This window comes from Perca fluviatilis, chromosome 24 (assembly GCF_010015445.1).
Source record: "Perca fluviatilis chromosome 24, GENO_Pfluv_1.0, whole genome shotgun sequence".
NCBI lineage: Eukaryota > Metazoa > Chordata > Actinopteri > Perciformes > Percidae > Perca > Perca fluviatilis.
Window position 1 is genome coordinate 18,442,950 of NC_053135.1, and position 20,057 is coordinate 18,463,006.

The 20,057-nt window shown below is 40.1% G+C and overlaps 1 protein-coding gene across 2 annotated transcripts; it reads left to right on the forward strand.

Annotated features, from left to right (window-relative positions):
* Window positions 1-1,229: 1,229 nt before the first annotated feature.
* On the forward strand, window positions 1,230-10,053 carry orc4 (origin recognition complex, subunit 4). 2 transcript variants are annotated; one of them, XM_039792596.1, is made up of 14 exons: window positions 1,230-1,342; window positions 2,152-2,225; window positions 2,312-2,388; window positions 3,830-3,920; window positions 4,097-4,172; window positions 4,845-4,930; window positions 5,022-5,070; window positions 5,362-5,513; window positions 5,772-5,945; window positions 6,829-6,915; window positions 7,010-7,118; window positions 7,402-7,497; window positions 8,312-8,379; window positions 9,547-10,053. In XM_039792596.1, the coding sequence occupies exons 2-14, from the start codon at window positions 2,169-2,171 to the stop codon at window positions 9,727-9,729; spliced, it is 1,305 nt and encodes a 434-aa protein (XP_039648530.1). In that variant the 5' UTR covers window positions 1,230-1,342; window positions 2,152-2,168; the 3' UTR covers window positions 9,730-10,053. The 2 variants fall into 2 exon arrangements, with proteins under 2 accessions (XP_039648530.1, XP_039648531.1); XM_039792597.1 differs by lacking the exon at window positions 1,230-1,342 and adding an exon at window positions 1,865-2,029.
* The last annotated feature ends 10,004 nt before the right edge of the window (window positions 10,054-20,057 follow it).

Consider the following 20,057-nt stretch of genomic DNA (forward strand, 5'->3'; position numbering starts at 1 on the left):
TAGGCTAAAAGTCAACATGGATAGCCTTTACAGCGGGTAACATCTTCTGTAGCCTTTGAGTCTCCAATCACAAACAAGGTTAACCCAAAAGATAATATTACCAAAACAAAAGCAAAACATAATCCAATAAATAGCTTGTAAAGCTTACAGAGGTCATATGATTGTACGTTTGTACAATCAGACATGGAAAAAAAAATTATTGTTTAATATTGGCAACCAGCTCCAGAAAGCTTCTGTTTTTTCGATTTTTTTTTTTCGATATAATGTGTTGTATGGTGTTAACCATTTCAAATATAAACCTCAGTGTTGGCTTATACTTGATGCTACTTGTTGGATGACCAAAAGCCTGAAAATACTTACAGATATGGTCATTTCAAAGATGTTTTTAAAGACAAATAAATATTGCCAAAAAATGGCACCAAACACCAACCAGCTGATGAAGACTGTGAGATGGGGTTGAAAGCTTCGGAAAAAAAACATTTAAAGTGGACTTAAAAAAAGATTTCACAAAATTTTTAAATGAGTTTAACATTCCTACTTGATTAAAATAGGCTATACAAAGTAGCCTAAGTATATAAATATATAGTAATACTTTCATTAAATGTCCGGGGTCCAAATGTGTAGCATCTTAAAACACATTCAAAAATAGCAGCTATAAAAAAAAAAAGAGGAGGAAAGAAATGGGTGAAATACTCAATGCTTGACCTTTTCTATTTATGTATTATTTTTACTGTTGGGTAATTGTGATTGGCTGCCATATACAGTATTTGATTTGTATTTAAACATTTATTACAATTATTCACAAACATGGATAGCCTTTACAGCGGGTAACATCTTCTGTAGCCTTTGAGTCTCCAATCACAAACAAGGTTAACCCAAAAGATAATATTACCAAAACAAAAGCAAAACATAATCCAATAAATAGCTTGTAAAGCTTACAGAGGTCATATGATTGTACGTTTGTACAATCAGACATGGAAAAAAAAATTATTGTTTAATATTGGCAACCAGCTCCAGAAAGCTTCTGTTTTTTCGATTTTTTTTTTTCGATTTATGTAAATAAAATTTGGTTAAAATAATGAGTACATTTCAATGAGTATAATCAATAATTTTGCGTGAATCCAAACAACACATTTCCCCCAAAGGCTGAATGTGATCATCAATATACTATAGTGTATGTCTCCATGGCTCTGGTGTATGTTATGTGACAGTACATTTCTATTCTAAGCCTCAGCCAATCAGTGCCGGAGAATCCGTCAAAGCAGGAAGTCGTCATTGCTGGCAGAGCAGTATATTCCCGCGAAGATCGAGACTCAGTAGATAAATTACAGTTGTATCCCAGGTATGTGTCGTTATTATTTGAAATGTATACATTGCTAGACAAACTAACGCTAATGTTAGTAACTTACATAGTCAAAGTTATCGTTCCTAGCTAAAGCGGACTGCTGCTGGTTGCCTCTTTTTTTAGCGTGCAGCTAAAAAGCCCTGACGTTTAGTTCAGCGTGGAGAGAAAGTGATACCAAACTCCATTCGTAAATTGTAACATATTAGTAACTCACTGCTTTCCAGCTAATATTACCACAATATTGAATACAACTTGCGACCGCTTCTGAACATGTACGAGTCACTTTATAATTCGGCATACATATCATACACTAAAGCTTCAGGGATTCGTGTTTAATGATTCAGGCTACACTGTAAACACACCTCTTTTTTAAATTATTTAAACACACTTTTTTAAGTTTTTTAAATTGGAAATTTGTATTTAAATATATGTTTCTTATTGCATCAACTGTATGCCGAATTGAATGGTGATTTGCCTTCATTTATTTAAGATCTTATCTAACGTTACAGCATTCATGCACCTATGTTACAAACGAGGTCATAGTTTATTTTTTTGCGTCGAAAAGTGCATTGGAGTTTGCCGTTAACTTGTCAACGTCCAAGACAAAGTCTGCTATCAGGGCTAAGGCTGTCCTTATGCCCCAATGCTAGTGCATTTAATGGACACATAACTGCAATTTAAAAGGTTTTACATCAACATGAGATTAGTAGTTTTCATTTCCATGGGCTGTTATAAAGGACCCTTGGAGCACATTTTTTGGGCACCACAAATGTCATGCATTTTAAATCAATGAACGTGTTTTGCAGTTGAGAGTCCCAGCACCATGAGTAAGAGGAAGATACAAGAGGCTCATCTGCCAATAGGAGAATGCATCACACAGGTTTGTATCAGCCAGTTTGACTTATTCTCTTCTAACTTGTTTGTGATATTGTGTCACTGAAATTTCTTTTTTATCTTTATTTTCAGGTTCAGGAGATTTTAAGGGTGCGGCTTTGCCATCAGCAGCTCCCTGACAGGCCGGAGGGGCTGGAAACTCAACACAAGTACGTTCATTTCATCTATACTGGCTAAAAAGCCTGAAATATTTCATTATTTTGTTGTTATTATAGATTAACCTGTCTCTCATTTACTTGTTTGGTCCATAAAGTCTCAAACAATGCTGATAAAGAATTCCTCAAAGCCCAAGTTGCCATCTTTAAATGGCCTTTTTCTGTCAAAACAACAGGTCAAAACCCCCAAAATATACACTGAAGTTTTACATTAAACAAAGAAAAGCCAGAAATCCTCACATTGAAAAACCGAAATCATATCATTTTAGGAGTTTTCTGCTGAAAAGTGGAACAAACTAATTGATTAATTGTTTCAGTTCTAGTTTAGGTAAATATTTAGGCCACTTAAAGGTCTTGAATGGTTTTGGAAATGACGTGTCAAATGTTAAAAAAAGCGTACAGTCATTTTGTTACTGTGAAGGAAAATGTTCTTGAGAGCGATACGGTGAAGTTAGATCAGGAGAGATGAATATAAAAGTCCCATAATCAATTTAATAGAAACTTGTAGTAGGTTTTGTCATCCGTAATGAAGAGACGATCTGGGACACTGTGAGTCTCGGTGACCCAGTTCAGTCATTACCTGGGTGACAGCACCGGCCCAGTTGTGAGGCTGGAAACGCTCCAGTTTCCCAGCTGACTCGAACACAACACGGACATCTAGAGCTGTAACGATTCCAAAATTCTGCTGTTCAATTAATTGTCTCAAAAATAGGCGTGGTTTACTTCAGCTGTCTTGCTACATTATCTGGGTCACATTACAGTGATATATGACCAAAATGTGTATCCTTGGTCCAGCTGTGAAATGTAACATTTACTCCAGTACTGTACTTAAGTCCAAATGTTGAGGTACTTGTACTTTACTTGAGTCTTTTTCTTTTCATGCCACTTTGTACTTCTACTCCGCTACATTTCAGAGAGAAATATTGGACTTTTTACTCCACTACATTCATCTGTTACAGCTTTAGTTACTAGTTACTTTACACATTAAGATTCCTGCACACAAAACACATGTAGTTTATAAAATCTGATGTTTGATTCTAAAGTAAACTAGCCGACAATATAACGGCTACAAGTCCAGCTGAGATTGTTAGACCATTAAACACACTACTGGTTGGATCCTTTACTCTTTCTACAATGGGAGGAGAGTTCTTTACTTTTAATACTTTAACTTAATTTTCTTGATGATACTTACAGACTTTTACTGAAGTAACATTTTCAATGCAGGACTTTTACTTGTAACAGAGTATTTTCACAGTGTGGTATTAGTACTTTAACTGAAGTAAACTGATTACTTCTTCCGCCGCTGATTAGATGGAGCTGTTACTGACTAAGTAGGACAAAGAGACAAGACATTTCTCTTAACTATTGAACTCATTATTTCCCACAACTGGAAGAGCATTATGGGTATTGTAGTCTAAAAGCCTGCGTTTTCCAGACACCTCCTGGAGCTGCTGAAGCGGACGGCCGTCCACGGGGAGAGTAACTCGGTGCTAATCGTCGGCCCCAGGGGGGCAGGGAAAACAATGGTGAGCCTCCGCAGCCACAACACACGCTTAAAATGGGCTCATGGGTAAAAAAAAACAACAACAAATAAAAATGGTTGGGAAGATGATGAATTGTGTTGGAAGCGTGTTTAAATCCTTGGAGGTTGTATTGTCCGATAGTGATTTGTGTTTTATTTTTTTTTATTTTGGGTCTGCAGCTCCTGAAGTGTGTGCTAAGAGACCTGCTAGAGGAAAAAGAAGCCCAAAAAAACCTGCTACAGGTTCATCTCAACGGTACAGGCTCTAGGTCTCCACAATACATGGGCTGCGATAACTGATTTGCTCTCTGCGCGCCGCAGAGAGCAAATCAATAGTACGATGTAAATAGTACATGAATTGCGTACTATTTCCGGTTAAATATTACAGTATGCATACACTGGACACTACGCCGGCATAATATCCCACAATGCAATGCGGTAGTAACGACAACAGACTGACAGAAACCGAGGAGCTCTGTAACGTCGATAACTCTCTAATCTACATTTCTACATATAAAAATCTGTGATTTTTGTCACCTGCGACTGTTGGTCTAGCTGCTTTCTGATGCCGCCAGAACGGAGGTCGGCGGGGGTTACCATGGTTATGCGTCTCCAAGCGGCGAGGAGGCTCTCGGGAAGTGACGTTGAAAGTTACAGCTCAGTGCACACTACTCTTTATTTACACAAAAGTACGTTGAACGATAGTTTGCATGCAGAGGAGGAGATTTTGGACGCAACCATAATGTTATTTATTCGCAATTTCAGGATCTAAATATGAAGACATGGATTTATATAGGCCGGATTTGTTCTTGCTTATGGCCGCGGAAGATATTCTCCCAGGATTTCAGACAGGAACCAGAGATAAACGTATCTGATCTTCTGAGCACAGACTCCTTTCAAAGCTCCGTTTCTCGCCGGTTTGCTGTAGGTCTCCTGCAGACTGACGACAGGATCGCGCTGAAAGAGATAACGCGGCAGCTCCACCTGGAAAACGTCGTCGGTGACAAAGTGTTTGTAAGTGTCCAGAAAGAGTTTCGTCAACAGTTTTGTAATAAATAATGCAATTTAAAAACTGCTCTAAATACCTGTTTGTTTCATTTTTCAGGGCAGTTTTGCAGAGAATCTGGCTTTCCTGCTGGAGGCATTGAAGAAAGGTTAGAACATTTGTTATATTAATTTAAGGGGAGACACTAGAGGCAAAACCCTCATTATTCAATTGTTGGGCTTTAGCATAGTCTACTTTCAGACTAGGAGGAGGGAAGAAGGGAGGGGGAAGGGCATATTTAAATAAATATTTCAGAAAACTTGTAATACAAAAATTAATGTCAGTAATCAACTGGGAACTTTCATGCTGATATCTGTTAGTTCATTTGTTTTCCTATTCACCTGGGTGTGTCTCCCTTTAAGAGTATGATATGCAGTTCCTTCTTCTCTCTCCCGTCCAGGGGATCGCAGCAGCAGCCGCCCCGTGTTGTTCGTCCTGGATGAGTTTGACCTTTTCGCCCACCACAAGAACCAGACTCTGCTCTACAACCTGCTGGACGTCTCCCAGTCGGCCCAGGCTCCCGTCGCCGTGGTCGGCATTACCTGCCGACTGGTGAGCCTCGCTCAGGCTACACTTAGGCTTAGTGTTCACACTTGGCGGCAATCATTTTGTAGCATTATTATCACCATATCTGTGTCTGAAGCGTTGGAAAAGCTAGAGCAGATAATAAGTAAATTACACTCAAAAAGCTTAAAGTAAAAGTCCGACTACAATCATTAGATCTGAGAAGAGTCTTTCACTACCGTACTAAGATGGTAGTGCTGGTGGTTGTTCTGAAACATTTTGGCGCCGTGGTTCCTTTTCACGCAGGATGTTCTGGAGCTGCTGGAGAAGCGGGTGAAGTCGCGGTTCTCCCACCGTCAGATCCACCTGCTGAGCAACCCGACGTTCCCTCAGTACCTGGCGCAGGTCCGGACCCAGCTCAGCCTGCCCGCTGACTTCCCCGACGCCCAGTTCGCCGAGGACTGGAACGCCAGCGTAAAGGTGAGTCAAGGGACGGATCTAGGCTCGGTCTAAAACGGGGCGATTATCGGTCCGTTTGCAGATCATCTGTATCAGCGTTTTATTTGCCTGATAACCGATAAAGTTAATGAATGAAACACAGCTCGGTGTCTTTCCCTCTGCTTCATCTTTTACGGTGTATTATGTTGAAAGTTTCTAATTTAGTAAATACTTGCTTAAAGGTGCTCTAAGCTATGTCACACGTTTTTTTTTAGGCTACAACATTTTTTGTCACATACAGCAAACATCTCCTCAATAATTGGTATCGGCCCTGAAAAAACAGTATCAGTCGACCCCTAGTGTTTAAAAATTAAAATACACTGTGTTCAATGGGGAAACAAGTCACTTTTAACCCAGACCTTTAAAAATAATACATTTTAAAGCTGTAGCCAGCGGTGTAGTCTACGCGATACGCAGGTATACGCACTATACCCACTAAGGAAGCTCCAGGATTTCCATATACCCACTTAAAAATGCGCAATGACACGCAACGACATACTTTCCATAATATTTTTGATAAAGTTTGAATTGTCATGTTTTCTTTTTCATCACATAGGATAAATAAAGGGATTTCCACAGTAAATTGGTGCATTTTTTATATATATATATATATATAAATAAATAAATAAATAAAAAAAAAATATATATATATATATATATATATATATATATATATATTTATTTATTTATTTATTTATTTATTTATTGTGTGTGTACAGTACAGTATACCCACTACAATACATTAGACTACACCACTGGCTGTAACCAGTACCGTGAAACGGTGATATTTTTGCTGAAGGTTCTCATACTGTCGGGCCACGCCCCCAACCAATCTCTTGTGTGTGTGTTGTGTTGCTGTCTTCAGACGCTGGTTGAAGACAAATCAGCGGTGGATGTTTTACAGAGACACTTCAACTCCAGCAAAGACTTCCGTTCGATGCACATGCTGCTGGTACGACGCGTCACGTTCTTTTCATTGTTACAAAAACTACATCCGCCGTTTAGTTTGAGACACTTAAACCCCCACCTCACTCTTCGTTTTCCAGATGTTGTGTCTGAGTCGCGTGTCCGTAGCCAAGCCTGCCGTCAAACCCGCAGACCTGCTGGAGGCCAGCAGACTGTGTTTCTCTGACGCCAAGGCCAACATACTCCACGGTAAAAAACCATGTCTATCACTCAGCGCTGGAAGAAGTATTCAGATCCTTCAGTAAAAGTACTAATACCACACTGTAAAAAAATACTGTCACTAGTAGAAGTCCTGCATTGAAAATGTAACTTAAGTAAAAGTCTGTAAGTATCATCTTACAGGCAGAAAATGTAGTTAAAGTATTAAAAGTAAAGAACTCTCCTCCCATTGTAGAAAGAGTAAAGGATCCAACCAGTAGTGTGTTTAATGGTCTAATCCAGGGGGGTTAAACTCAAGCCTCTCTCTCTTTAGGTCTGTCCGTCTTGGAGCTGTGCCTGATCATCGCCATGAAACATCTCAACGACGTCTACGAAGGAGAGCCGTTCAATCTGCAAATGGTTCACAACGGTACGGCCGAATACTCCACCTAGTTTATGGTTGGTCATAGAAAACACAGACCGATGAAATAACAGACAGATTTGAATATGCTTTGAAAAGCAGCACAGTGACATTTCAAAGACAGAAGAGAAAACTCTCCACCACCAATGGTTAGAAAGTACAGAAGACATTTACACTATGAAAGAAAATGACTTGCCAGTTAAGAGTGAGAGAAAATGTTTTCATTCATAAATGGATGATTTATGGCAGTGGAAATAGTTTATGACCAGACTGATGAATCAACACATCCTCACTCCCATCGTGTAAAACGCGGATGCTTGGTCAGGCGCCTTTGGCGTCGTTATTGACGCTACAAGTCTACTTTAGCGTCCGATCTAAAACGTGCTTTATCTAAACGACTATTGGTGTCACTTTAGTTTAGACACAGTTAGGTTCAGGAAAAGATGGTGGGGGGGGGGCCTTATTAAAGGTACGTCAGTGTTCCCCAACCACCGGTCATTTGGTACCGGGCCGCACAGGAAAAAATCAATAACATTATTTCCATTTTAATTGATTATCGGAGTCTGAAAGGTGTTTCATTTTGAAAAATGACCGGCTTCTCTCCCGCGTCTCTTCCTCTTGACACATGTCACATGACATTTACCGCTCAATGAAGTCCACAAACTTGCTTAAAAATGAGTGAACAAACATCTTTGCAGAGCTTTTTTTGCTCAGGGGGAAAGGCCCGCGGAGGAGGAGACAGAAGAGGAGCACACAACTTCAACTTCTTCTTACTTGTATGTGATTAGTTGATTTTTCTACACCTTCTGTTTGTTTCTTTTAGAGTTTAAGAAGTTCCTGCAGAGGAAGTCAAACTCCATGTACAACTTTGAGCAGCCTGTCATCATGAAGGTCTGTATAACAGGGCGTTCACACCCAAAAAAAAAAAGCGTGATCACAGAAGGCTTGTATTGTGTGGACGCGCCGACAGTGTTGTTGTCATTACTTAGAAATCCTCATGGGGGCAACAAACTACACACTGTAGCTTTAAAGGGGTGATAGAATGATTATATAGGGTATTTCACACTGTTCCTTATGGTCTCCTAATGGGGTATGTAACATTGGTTGGGCTGAAAATGGTCTGGTTGATATTTTATTGGCCCTTATGCATCCCTGTGTTTTGGCCCTATTTGTAACAAGAGCTTTTCTTCCAAATATGGTATGGTCATGAATATTTATTATTTTTGTGAATGTCAGAGTTAGGAGGGGGCTAGCTAGCTCTCATTGATGGACTCCATCTCACCGCGGCTCTATCAATGAGACTCGCGGACAAGAGGCGTTTATTTCCCCGATTGTTTGTTTAAATAACTCAACACACATACCCATTATAAGATTAACTGGAACCTGCGGGCTGCGGTAAAAGATTGCGGGCGTAACAAGCTCGCTGACACTGCGGTCAGGGCGGCGATGTAGCAACCCAGGCAGCACCAACACCGGCACTAAACTCCGTCAACACAGTCGGAGAAAATTTGCAATTAGCCATCCATTTTCGTAAAGCGGCCCATATTCGAAGCTTTATATGGTTGATTTCTCGCACAAAAAAGTTTCAGAAGTGAATTTTGTAATGGAATAGCAGAGATCGCGCTGACCTAGCTAGATTCAGAAGACTACCTGATCTCAGGTCAGTTGTGTAGCCTATGTAAATGTTGGGGCGTGACTGTTCTCTTAAGGTTCCGGATTTTGAGACGCTTGCGTAAGCAACTCAGCTTTGTTGGGATTCGCCCGTTTTCAGAGGCAGTTTCAAAATATGAGATTTTCATAGTAAAGGGGTGTCAGTGGGATTTTGAGCTTCTATGTATGTCCTATTTACCCACCGAACATATTCAACTATGACAGGGTAAAATCGGTTTTGCATTCTATCACCCCTTTAAAGAGTCCCATGGTGCTTTTCAGAGGCTCTCTAGCCCTGTTAGGAAGAAAGATATAAAAAATAAATAAATAAAATAATAGCACTTTTTAAAGGCTTGACTTTGATTCCTTTTACTGACACCAACCCTCCCTCCCTTGCCCGGCCCGCAGGCCTTCGAGCACCTGCAGCAGCTGGAGCTGATCCGGCCGCTCGACAGCTCGGCGGCCCGAATCCAGAGGGAGTACCAGCTGATGAGACTCATGCTGGACCACAGTCAGATCATGGAGGCCCTGCAGAAATACCCACAATGCCCCACCGACATCAAGCAGTGGGCCATGTCGGCGTTCAGCTAGGACTCTAAGCATCCTTTTGGACTTATATAAAAAAATGTCACCTGCACTGTTAGAGAAAATGTAAAGTTATATACCTCAAAGTTTGGGAAAAGTGTGGGAATATAATGCAGAAAACTTGCTTTCTATTTAACTAGAGCGGAAATCTCTTAGCAAATGAAAAAGACATGAATCGACACCAGTAGTGGTAATATATATATATAATGTTTCAAGATTATTTTTTCATGTACTTGGAACAGCGAATTTGTCCTGGAGCAGAGTTTTCACAACCCGTCTCTGGAAAATGATCAGTTATCACAAAATAAAAAAAAAGAAATGGTGAGTTTTTTTGAGTCTGTTCTCTAATTCTTTTAGCCAACATTTCTACAGAGCCCCGGAAGGGTCGCTGAGAGATTTTTTGAGGGGACTACTACTACTACTACTACTACTACTACTACTACTACTACTACTACTACTACTACTACTACTACTACTACTACTCATTCTTCTAATAACAGCCTGCTGTCTGATTTAAGCTATATGTGTTCTATGTATATTTTGAAAAGGAGAGGACTAAAGAGGGAATGTAAAGCGACCATACAGCTTGTCCTGATGACCAGTGGTGTATTAATTCAAATTTAGTCTGCTATATGAGTCAGTGTGTGTCAAACTAGAGGCCCGCGGGCCAAATCCAGCCCCTCGCACATTTGGATCCGGCCCTCCCTCAACTGAGGTTTAAAATTTTTGTCACTTTTGCCGATGCTTTTTCAAAAAAAAATTTTTTTTGCTGCCTGTTCCAAATGCTTTTTCTTCGACTATTTTTGGCGCTTTTTTCTTTGATGGCTACGTTACTCTTTTGGTGCTTTATGTCAACCAAACTAAGTGAAAAGGCTATGTGAGACACGCAACAATACAGTCAAAGATATTTGACTTTTTTTTTGATGAAGTAAAAGCATGTGAATAAACCAAACGTGTGGCCCTTGATGTGATTTTTATTTTCCAGTGTGGCCCTTAGTGAAGCTGAGTTTGACACCCCTGATGTAGGCCACATAGGGCTGCCAAATCTCCAGAAAGATCTTCTATTTCTTTCTGAGAGTATACGCGATCCTTTCAATGGAATACATGTATTCATTTTCTGAAGCCGTCTATGGCTTCAGAAAATGGGGAGATGGGACTCTGACTTCCGTGTGATGGCTATGCACTTCCTGACACTGCAGAGGGCTACTGTACAGTAAGGAACTAACCGTCCTGTAGTCCTCTGTCTAATCTGACCCATTTTCAAAAAGTTTCTATATCAGAAATTTGGGTTTCTTTCAACCAAATTTTAAAACCATAACGTGGAGGGTTCCATTCAACGCTCTTCACAAGTTAAATAATTCATTGAATTTGGGTGTTTTATTCAATTGTATTGCATGTAAAGAAAAACTGGTAATAGAACGTTGAAAAACGGACTTTTTTTTAAAAAAGCACAGAAAAGTGACAAACGTCAGGATAATCTTCAGAAATGTCAGGAAAAGCTTAAAAAAAGTGCAGAAAAGACAACACAAGGTGTGCTTTCTTAAGGGTCCGTAGGCTGATGCGCCTTTTTCACCAGACTAGAGGAGTTGAGAGACCAAGAAAAATTTCGGTGATGTGGACCCCAAGGAACCTAAAGCTAGACACACGTTCCACCTCAGCACCGCTGCCTTGCTCTTGGTTCTTCTGAAGTCCACGATGATCTCCTTGGTCTTCTGGGTGTTGAGTGCCAGGTTATTGTTTTTACACCTCATAGCTAGGTGCTGAACCTCATCCCTATATGCCGTTTCATCCTCCTCTCTGATCAGACCCACCACTGTGGTGTCATCTGTGAACTCGATCATGGCATTGGAGCCATAAACAGGGGCGCAGTCATGGGTGAAGAGGGCGTAGAGCAGAGGGCTCAACACACAGGCCTGCGGCACGCCACTGTTCAGGGTGATAGTGGAGGAGGAGAGCCCTAATTTAACAGCCTGGGGTCTGTTAGTAAGGAAGTCCATGATCCAGTTGCAGAGTGAGTTGCTGATGACAAGCTGGCTGAGCTTGGAGATCCGCTTGGAGGGGATCACAGTGTTGAATGCTGGACTGAAGTCAACGAACAGCATTCTAACACATGTTAGACTGGGACATGGGACATGGGACTGTCCAGGTGGGTGAGTGCCAGGTGGAGCGCTGTGGAGATGGCGTCCTCAGTTGATCTGTTGCGTCTGTAGGCAAATTGGTACGGGTCCATTGCAGCGGGCGGACACGATTTCAGTTGTGAGAGAACCAGCCTCTCAAAACATTTCCCAATGATGGGTGTCAGTGCAACCGGGGCGGAAATCGTTCAGTTCCTTGGCTGTGGAGCGTTTAGGCACCAGAACAATGGTGGCAGATTTAAAACTGTGGGGGACTGTTGAATGCGCTAGAGACACGTTGAAGATGTCGGTGAAGACACCAGCCAACTGCTCTACGCAGGCTTGCAACACACGTCTGGGAACTCCATCAGGGCCAGCAGCTTTCCGAGCCTTCACCCTGCCTAGGATCTGAGCACACATCGGAGTAGGAAAATTGGAGTGTGTCCTCGTCAGGTGAAACAGCTGACTTGAAGGCTGCCTCCTTGTTTTCCCGCTCAAATCGAGCATAGAAGTGGTTCAGCTCGTCTGGGAGGGAAGTAGAGGAGGGTAGGGAATTTGTTGGCGATTGTATGTAGGCCTTGCCACATAAGCCGGGGGTCGGAGGAGTCAAAGTGCTCTTCAATCCTTTTCTTGTAGGACCTGGATGTTCCTTTCCTCGGGTTGGATCTGGCTGAGCTGTAGGCCTCCTGGTCTCCCGACCTGAAGGCTGCGTCCCTAGCCTTGAGGAGAAGGCCAACTTCTTTGTTCATCCAGGGTTTAACATTAAATACCAGATTTCTAAAATCATGCCAACAATTCTTTGATCAGCTTAGTATTCTATGCATTAAAAAAACTATGTATAAAGGCTTTAGGCCGCCCTACACGTTAGTGTAGTCCCAGTTTAATATGCAACTTCATTTTATACAGTACCTGTATATGCAGTAAGGGGTCACTGATCCGTCTCTCCTTTAGTTAAGGGGCCCTTGTCTTAAAAAACGCTGAAAAGCCCCATATATTTAGGATGTAATCTTTGTAGATTTTGGTGAAGAAAGTTGTAGTGGATCAATCTAAATGGAAAATTAATAGTAAAAGGGCTTTTTTAACAGAGCTCTGTATCAATTGTCACACCCCAAGTCAGACTCCCACTTCTCCCGAGACTTATGTAAACCTGGTTCAAAATTCCATCCATCAACAAAAAAGAAAAAAAAAAATGACTTGAATTTCACCTTGAAAAACATTGAGGGGTTTGGAAACCGGAATCAGGCTTGTTGTCAGCACTTCATCTGCTGAAGGCTGCCATCTAGAGGTGGAATTCTGCAGCCATCATCAGCCTGGACACGAAGTACAAATACAAATATAGTTTGGATTTCTCAAAACCTAGAAATGTTTTTTTATAAAAAGTGCTGTGGAGCAGTGACTTTTAATCTAGACAAAAACAATGCACATACTGTACATATATGCAGTTAACAGGTCTATTAAAAACATAACAGTGGGACCTGAAACATTTTCAGGGAGCTTTTTTGAAACAGGCTTTGGCTTGTACACCTTTAGTCCAGCAAAGAAGATGCTGTCTTCATTCAAAAAGCATGCAACAATAAATTAGCTCTTTAAATTCCATTTACTAAGTGTCAGTAGCACAGTAGGCGTAAAGGGATGGGGGATGCAGGGGATATGTCCCTCCCCAATATTTAGAAGAGCTAGATTTGTCCCACCCTTAACATATATGAAAACATATATGAAAGACAACCCACTCCCCAAAACAGGTCAAAATAACCGTACAGGTCATGGACATGTAGGCTATAGATCCTACACACCTGTAAATATGACTATAGTGGAGCAAACCATCTTAAAGGGTAACTACGTTTTTTTCAACCTATTTTCCCATGTGTTTGTGTCTAAGTGACTGATGGGAACAACAATCTTTGACATTGGTCCAGTATTTAGAGAGATTAATGTAAGTTAATAGGACAATTGTTCAGCTTGTATTTACCTTCACTAAAGTGCTTGTTTTGCTGCTGACAGGCTCAGATTAATATTCTAAGTATCGGACAACATTATGAAAAAGATCTCTACAGAGATAGACCTTTAAAACCTCTTTTAAAAAATAAAATTAATTTTTTTTTTAAAAAAAATTTAATTTTAAAAGAAGACATTTCTGTTTAACCAGAAACGGCTGTTAAAAAAATGTAAAAAAAAAAGGGGAGGGAAAAAAATTTTTTAAAAAAAAAAGGATGGGGGTGTTGGGAAGAGGGGGGGGGAAAAAAAAGGCGGTTTTTCACAGATTTATTTTGTCGACTTTGAACGAAGTGTATGTCACGATGCTAAAATGTTTATTTACATGGAGTCTGGCGGGTTTAGCGAAAGCAATTTCCCGGGTGTTTTTATGTAAAAAAAAAAAAAAAAGGATCTTACTCTTTACAGAAAGGTCGACCTCCTTAGAAATCCTTTCCATAATGTTGTCAGACACTTAGAATAATAATCTGAGCCAGTCAGCGGCAAAACAAGCACTTTTGTGAAGGTAGGCCAGACAACTGTCCTATTAACTTCCATTGGAGCTTGTTTCTCTGACGCCGACTGCAGCGATCTCTCTTAATACTGGACCAATGTCAAAGGTTGATGTTCCCATCAGTCACTTAGACACAAACAGGAAAATAGGGTCCAGTTTAAAAAAAAAAAAAACGGTAGTTGCCCTTCAACCTCGCAGTGCACGTCTCTGTTTTCTTTCTCACGTGTGATGTTTTGAATATACAGAAAGTTTAACAATACAGGAGACCAATTAAAAATGATAATAAAAGAAATTGCACCACAAATTGATGCAGAGATGGCACAAATTGTTTCATAAAAATTCACCAGAATTCAGGAACTAGTGTTTGACGCTCAAAATTGTCTGGGGGGGTGGGGGGGGGATGTCCCTAACTTATGATGTGTGTCCCCCCCCCCCCCCCCTCCTCCCTCCTAATGTTGAAACCAAACCTACGCCCTTGGTCAGTAGCAATAATTGAATGCTCTATTACTTCCCTGAAGGACACATGTCCCTCCTGGTAGATTTTTATGATCTGGCTCGAGGACGTGTCTCGCTGAAGGATGAAGACATCTTTCTTCACACTCTGCAACACCAGTTTATTTCTCATTAAATCCTGAATCATTCCTTTGTTTTTTTTAGTGCACTGCAGTCTCTCATATTTCTGTCCTGATTAAATAGGTTTTATATTCCCTTAATGAATGAAAAGTGCTGCACTGTATTACAGAATACCATCCTGTCAAATAAACAATATTTAAACTACTAATACTTAGTACCCCATTGGCCCCCTTTGATATGCAGTGTTGTAGTCAAAACCACCTAAACCGAGACCAGACCAAACAAATGAAACATACAGTATATATACACAACTAGCTAATATGTATTAGCTAATATTCGCTAAATCACTTCGGGTAATGAGATTTCTGAAGTGTCTCGAAATAAAATACAGAGTCCTCTTAGCGAAATTAGCAAATTGTCAAAAATAATAATGTGGATGGATCCACACAATGCTCTTCAAAAATAAAAATAAATGATCAGTTCACTACTTTCATTGAATTTGGGCGTTTTATTCAGTTTTATAGCATTTTGTGGGGGGTGGGGGGGGATTGGTAAAAGAACGTTAAAACAAGCTTCAAAAATGTCAAAAAAACAGCTTCAAAAATGTTGAAAACAAAACGACAAACACGTCAAAAAGAGTGTAGAAAAAGCAACAAAAACATCAAAAAAAGTGACAAAAACGTCAGGAAAAGCGACCGAAAAAGATCATTTTTTATTTTGACCTATAAAAACCAAAAAGTTGCATGGTCGACAGAAAGACAACACGAGGGTTAAAAAAAAGCTAAGAGTCCTCTCTTTTTTTTTTGACGTTTTTGTCTCCTCTTTCAAGGTTTTTTTTGGACAATTTTCCGACGTTTTTGTGATCCTGTTTTTCGAAGGCATTGGCTCCGTTTTTCCAAGTTTTCTTTGGACAATTTATCCGATGTTTTGGTTGCTTTTTGAAAATACATGCATACATGTCCCGGGTAAAAATGCGAGACCGAGACCCTCAGAAAGTGGTCTTGAGATCAAGACCGGTCTCGAGATGTACAGCACTGATGTTTTGTACATAAAATCGTATTCTGTGAAGCACGTTACCCTACTGCTAAACGCGTTACAAGTCTTTAATTCTTCTTTTATAGTCGGGACACAGCAGGTCGGCTGGACATGAAAAAATTTGAAAATTTGTCTTCCTGCGAGCGATTCTACAAAGCTTCAAATAATAAATTAACAGTGAATGGAAATGACAAATTGCAAATAAAGGGCTTCTAACTTCTACTTGCAGTTGTCAAATAAACAGGAATGAAATAAGTGTTATTTCTTCAGTGGAAAAAAAAAAAACAGAGATCATAATTCACAATCTAAAAACACATTTATTTACATCACGTGGATCACTTCAGATGATTAAAAACTACGGCGGAGAGTCCCAGCGCTGATCAGGGATCAATTAGTCTCCTCTGTGATAACGTAGCCAGGGTTTCTGAAGTTTTTTTTTTCCTGCTATAATACTTTTCGAAAGTCTAACTCACTCTTGCTCAAGAACACCTCGTGGGATGCATTTTCCAGTTTGAAATTCCAGTTTCTTGTCCTATTTTCAAATCGTATTGTTAGTAATATAAAACATACAGTCTATGTATCAGGAGCAAAGAAACAAGACATTTTCATCATATATTTTTTTTTCACAACCCTCTGAAGTTCAGTGTCTTCCTGCCTTGAAATCCAGAAACCCTGTGAGCATCATGACCATTAGAGGCTGCGTTGGCAGATCCTGGATCAGCGCTGCAACTCGAGAGCCTTCAGAAATGTGGGGTCAAAAACGCTTGTAGTGTTTTGGGTTTAGTTTGTAGAAATTCCAGGCCTGGCAACCAGACGTATCCTGTTGCCAAGACAGTCTTGGCGGCGAGGTCATTGGAGTTCAATGTTTCCTCTAAAATTCTTACCAACAGTGAGAAAAAGGAGGAGATTGAGATGCTGGAATGGAATACCTGTAGTGGGTGATTGCATTAGCACATATGGAGTATTGCAACTGGTCTTTCAGAGCTTTTGGGGGATTCTTCAAATTGCAACTGTCAGGGGATCCGAGTAGGTTCCTTGAGGAACGCCCTGGGCTGTAAGTTTGTGTTTTCTTTCTGCCAAGGAACCCTTAAGTGCTTTCATGGATGCCTTACAAAGTACTCCAATGAGCCTCTAGCTTTTAGCTTACACAAAGCTCAACTTAAAGTTATTTTTCGCAAAGTGAAGGACAATTTTTTTTATGCAGCCGGGGCCAAGCCCCGCCGTGGAGTCAAGACACAAGAAAAGTATAAATGTAGAGGAAACACTGAAGTTCAGCACGCACTTATAAAGATTCAGCTCAGAGTATATAGTTGATACAGGTATTTATGTTCTCATGTCTGTACACATCCTAGACTGCTTAAAATAGTAGGGGCAACAAGACACAAATGTTTCACTGGTAGTTTATATGCACAGCAAAGTGAGGTGCTGGGCTCGAGGAAGTCGAAATAGAAAAACGTAAAGCCTGCATGCTGAGAAAACCCATCCATACACCTTTAAATGACATTGTTCGGACCATGTTTTAGACCATAGTTGAGTTTGCCAAGAAAGTCAAGACCTGAGGGGAAGCAAAGAGGTTTGACAAAAATGGCAGATGCAGGTTCAGACAAAGACAGAGCATGAAAGTTACTCTGGATAAAAGAGCCAATCCAAATATTTAGAAGCTTATGTAGAGGGCTGAAAATGTAGCCGATATTTAAGGATGGGCCAAAGCAACGAGAAGGCCAGAAAAGATGTTGGTACTTTATTTGGTACAGCAGGACTCTTTAAGTTCAAATCCTATTTGGGAGCTTTACAATTAACAACCAAATAAGGCACAGGATTTGCCTTATCCGTTTTATTCTTTCTGGTTGGACTGAATGGGAATCCTGCCCTTAGAGCGGATACTCGTTTACATCTCCAGCAGGTCACCATACAATCAAGAGGTGTATGAATGGCTCTCCGAGTGCGTCGGATTTACTAGTTTCTATGTCGATGGGGCACAATCACACAAAACCAGCCAAACCCAAAGCCCTCTAAAGTTACACAGGGCCGGGCTCAATCCACCAAAGTACACACAATACTGGAATCCAGGAGTCTGAAGAACATTCATTCTCGGTAGTTTGTCCATAGACTGTATAGAAAGAAGCACGTTACAGTTTATATCTTTTTCTTTTTGAATTAATGAAAGTATTTCCTGAATTACAACTGAACACCCACCCCGACAACAACAACAACGACCATAAATCGTGCCGACTCTTTACATTTTTCCGAGTTGCACCTGAGCTCTGATCCCCAAAACCTCAGGCCTGTAAATTAAAAAATAAATACACAACATATCAATATGCAAGGTCACAAAAAAAATAAAAATCAAAATGCTACAAGTTATTTGTGTGTGTTTGTATATTGAAAGTCACTCCTGCAGCTGATCCTACAGTAGTGTAGGGTAAATTGCGGCACTGGTTGCATAAAACTTGCTAGAACTTAGAAAAGCATAGTACTGAATCCCTGAATGGTATTTGTCGGTTTGGGTCGGTTTCTCAAGCGCAGTTTAAACTCAAGCTGTTTAACACTGAAGATGTTCCACCATCTACCGACAGTACTGGGATGGGACCGCCAACCAAACACTGGCACCTTTGTTTTGTTGCTGCTGTGGCCGATACGTTTGAAACTCTACCAGCTGCTTTGGCAGGTTTTTAAAATCCACTTGGCTGCTGAAATACTGGTAAGTTTTACACTTTTTGGAAACAATACTGTTAATACTTTTTCCTTCTTACGTTCGTGCTTGTCAGCATATCTTTTTTAATAAGAAGCTTTCTGCAGTCTTCTACAGTAATGGAAAAAGTTTCACAAAAAGGATAATGCATAATGGTTAAAATGTTGAAACTTTTAAGCCTTATTTTGCATCAGTCATCTCTAACCTATGGGGGGGGGGAATAGGAGTTTACTCCGAGAAATAATCCCCCAGTTCAAAGACTTTTCGAAGGAATTTGAATCCCCTTTCTACTGGAGGAACACGGTTACGATTTTGGTTTATTTGCCACACTTTCTACACCCAAAAGAGATCCCTGCGAGTGTGAGGTAGTGCTTATTGAAGGGCTGCTGGCCTTTGCAGTAATCAACGTCCCTGACTGTTGAAGCTTCATGAGGAACTTAGAAAACATGGCTGTTTCTGAATAGCAGTTGCTTAAAAACCAGCAGCAGCCAAAGGAAGCGATATTGACGCAAATATCGTACTCGTGCTACAGTCAAGAAACAACAAGATGGCTTTAACTTCCTTCAGGTTTGCTGTGTTGTTACAATAGTCTTAACATGTGAGGAAATAATATCTCCACCATGACGGTCACTTCCTCCCGATTTGAGTTATTTGGTGAAAAAAATGCCTTTTAAAGTCAGATTAACTGTTAATATTAAGTTAGTTTGGCCCTGGTAAGTCTGTATTTCTGCCTCGCCAGAAGACAAAGCAAAAAAAAGCAACAAAAACATCGAAAAAAGCGTCAAAAACATCAAGAAAAAAAATAAAATAACGTCAAGAGGAAAACAAATGTCAGAAAAAGTGACAAAAACTTAAAAAGAAAAGTGACAAAGATGTCGAAAAAAAAATTATAAAAAATGTCCAAAAAAAACCTTGAAAAAAGGCAACAAAAACGTTGAAAAAAATGGCAAAAACATTGAAAAGAAAAAAAACTTCGGAAAATGCCCAGTTTTGATTATTGGGATGGGTTTATATCTGTATCTGCTGGACTATGTGTTTATCTATATGTTGCTATGTGTATGGACTGTGGAAACAAATATCCCCGTGGGACAATAGATCTATTGTAATAGAAATATGGAAAATCTGTTGCTACAAAACTGAAATAAATGCAGCATGTTTTCACTGAATACTTGGGGAATATATGAGCGCTCGTAACAAATATTAAGCTCAATTATAAACTTGATTGTTTGCGCTGATTTGCTTTGACTCCCCTGTCCAGAAATGATCAGGAGTCAATTTCATTTTTGAAAAACTTGTTTACTTCTATTTCCTCGAGGACTACAGTACGGCGTTTGCTTAAAATGATCAGCAGGTTATAAAGAAAGCATACTTATGAATTGCCCTGAATGTGAAATGGATCGGTAGAAAGAAGTTTCTTCATAGTTTTTTTTAGTAT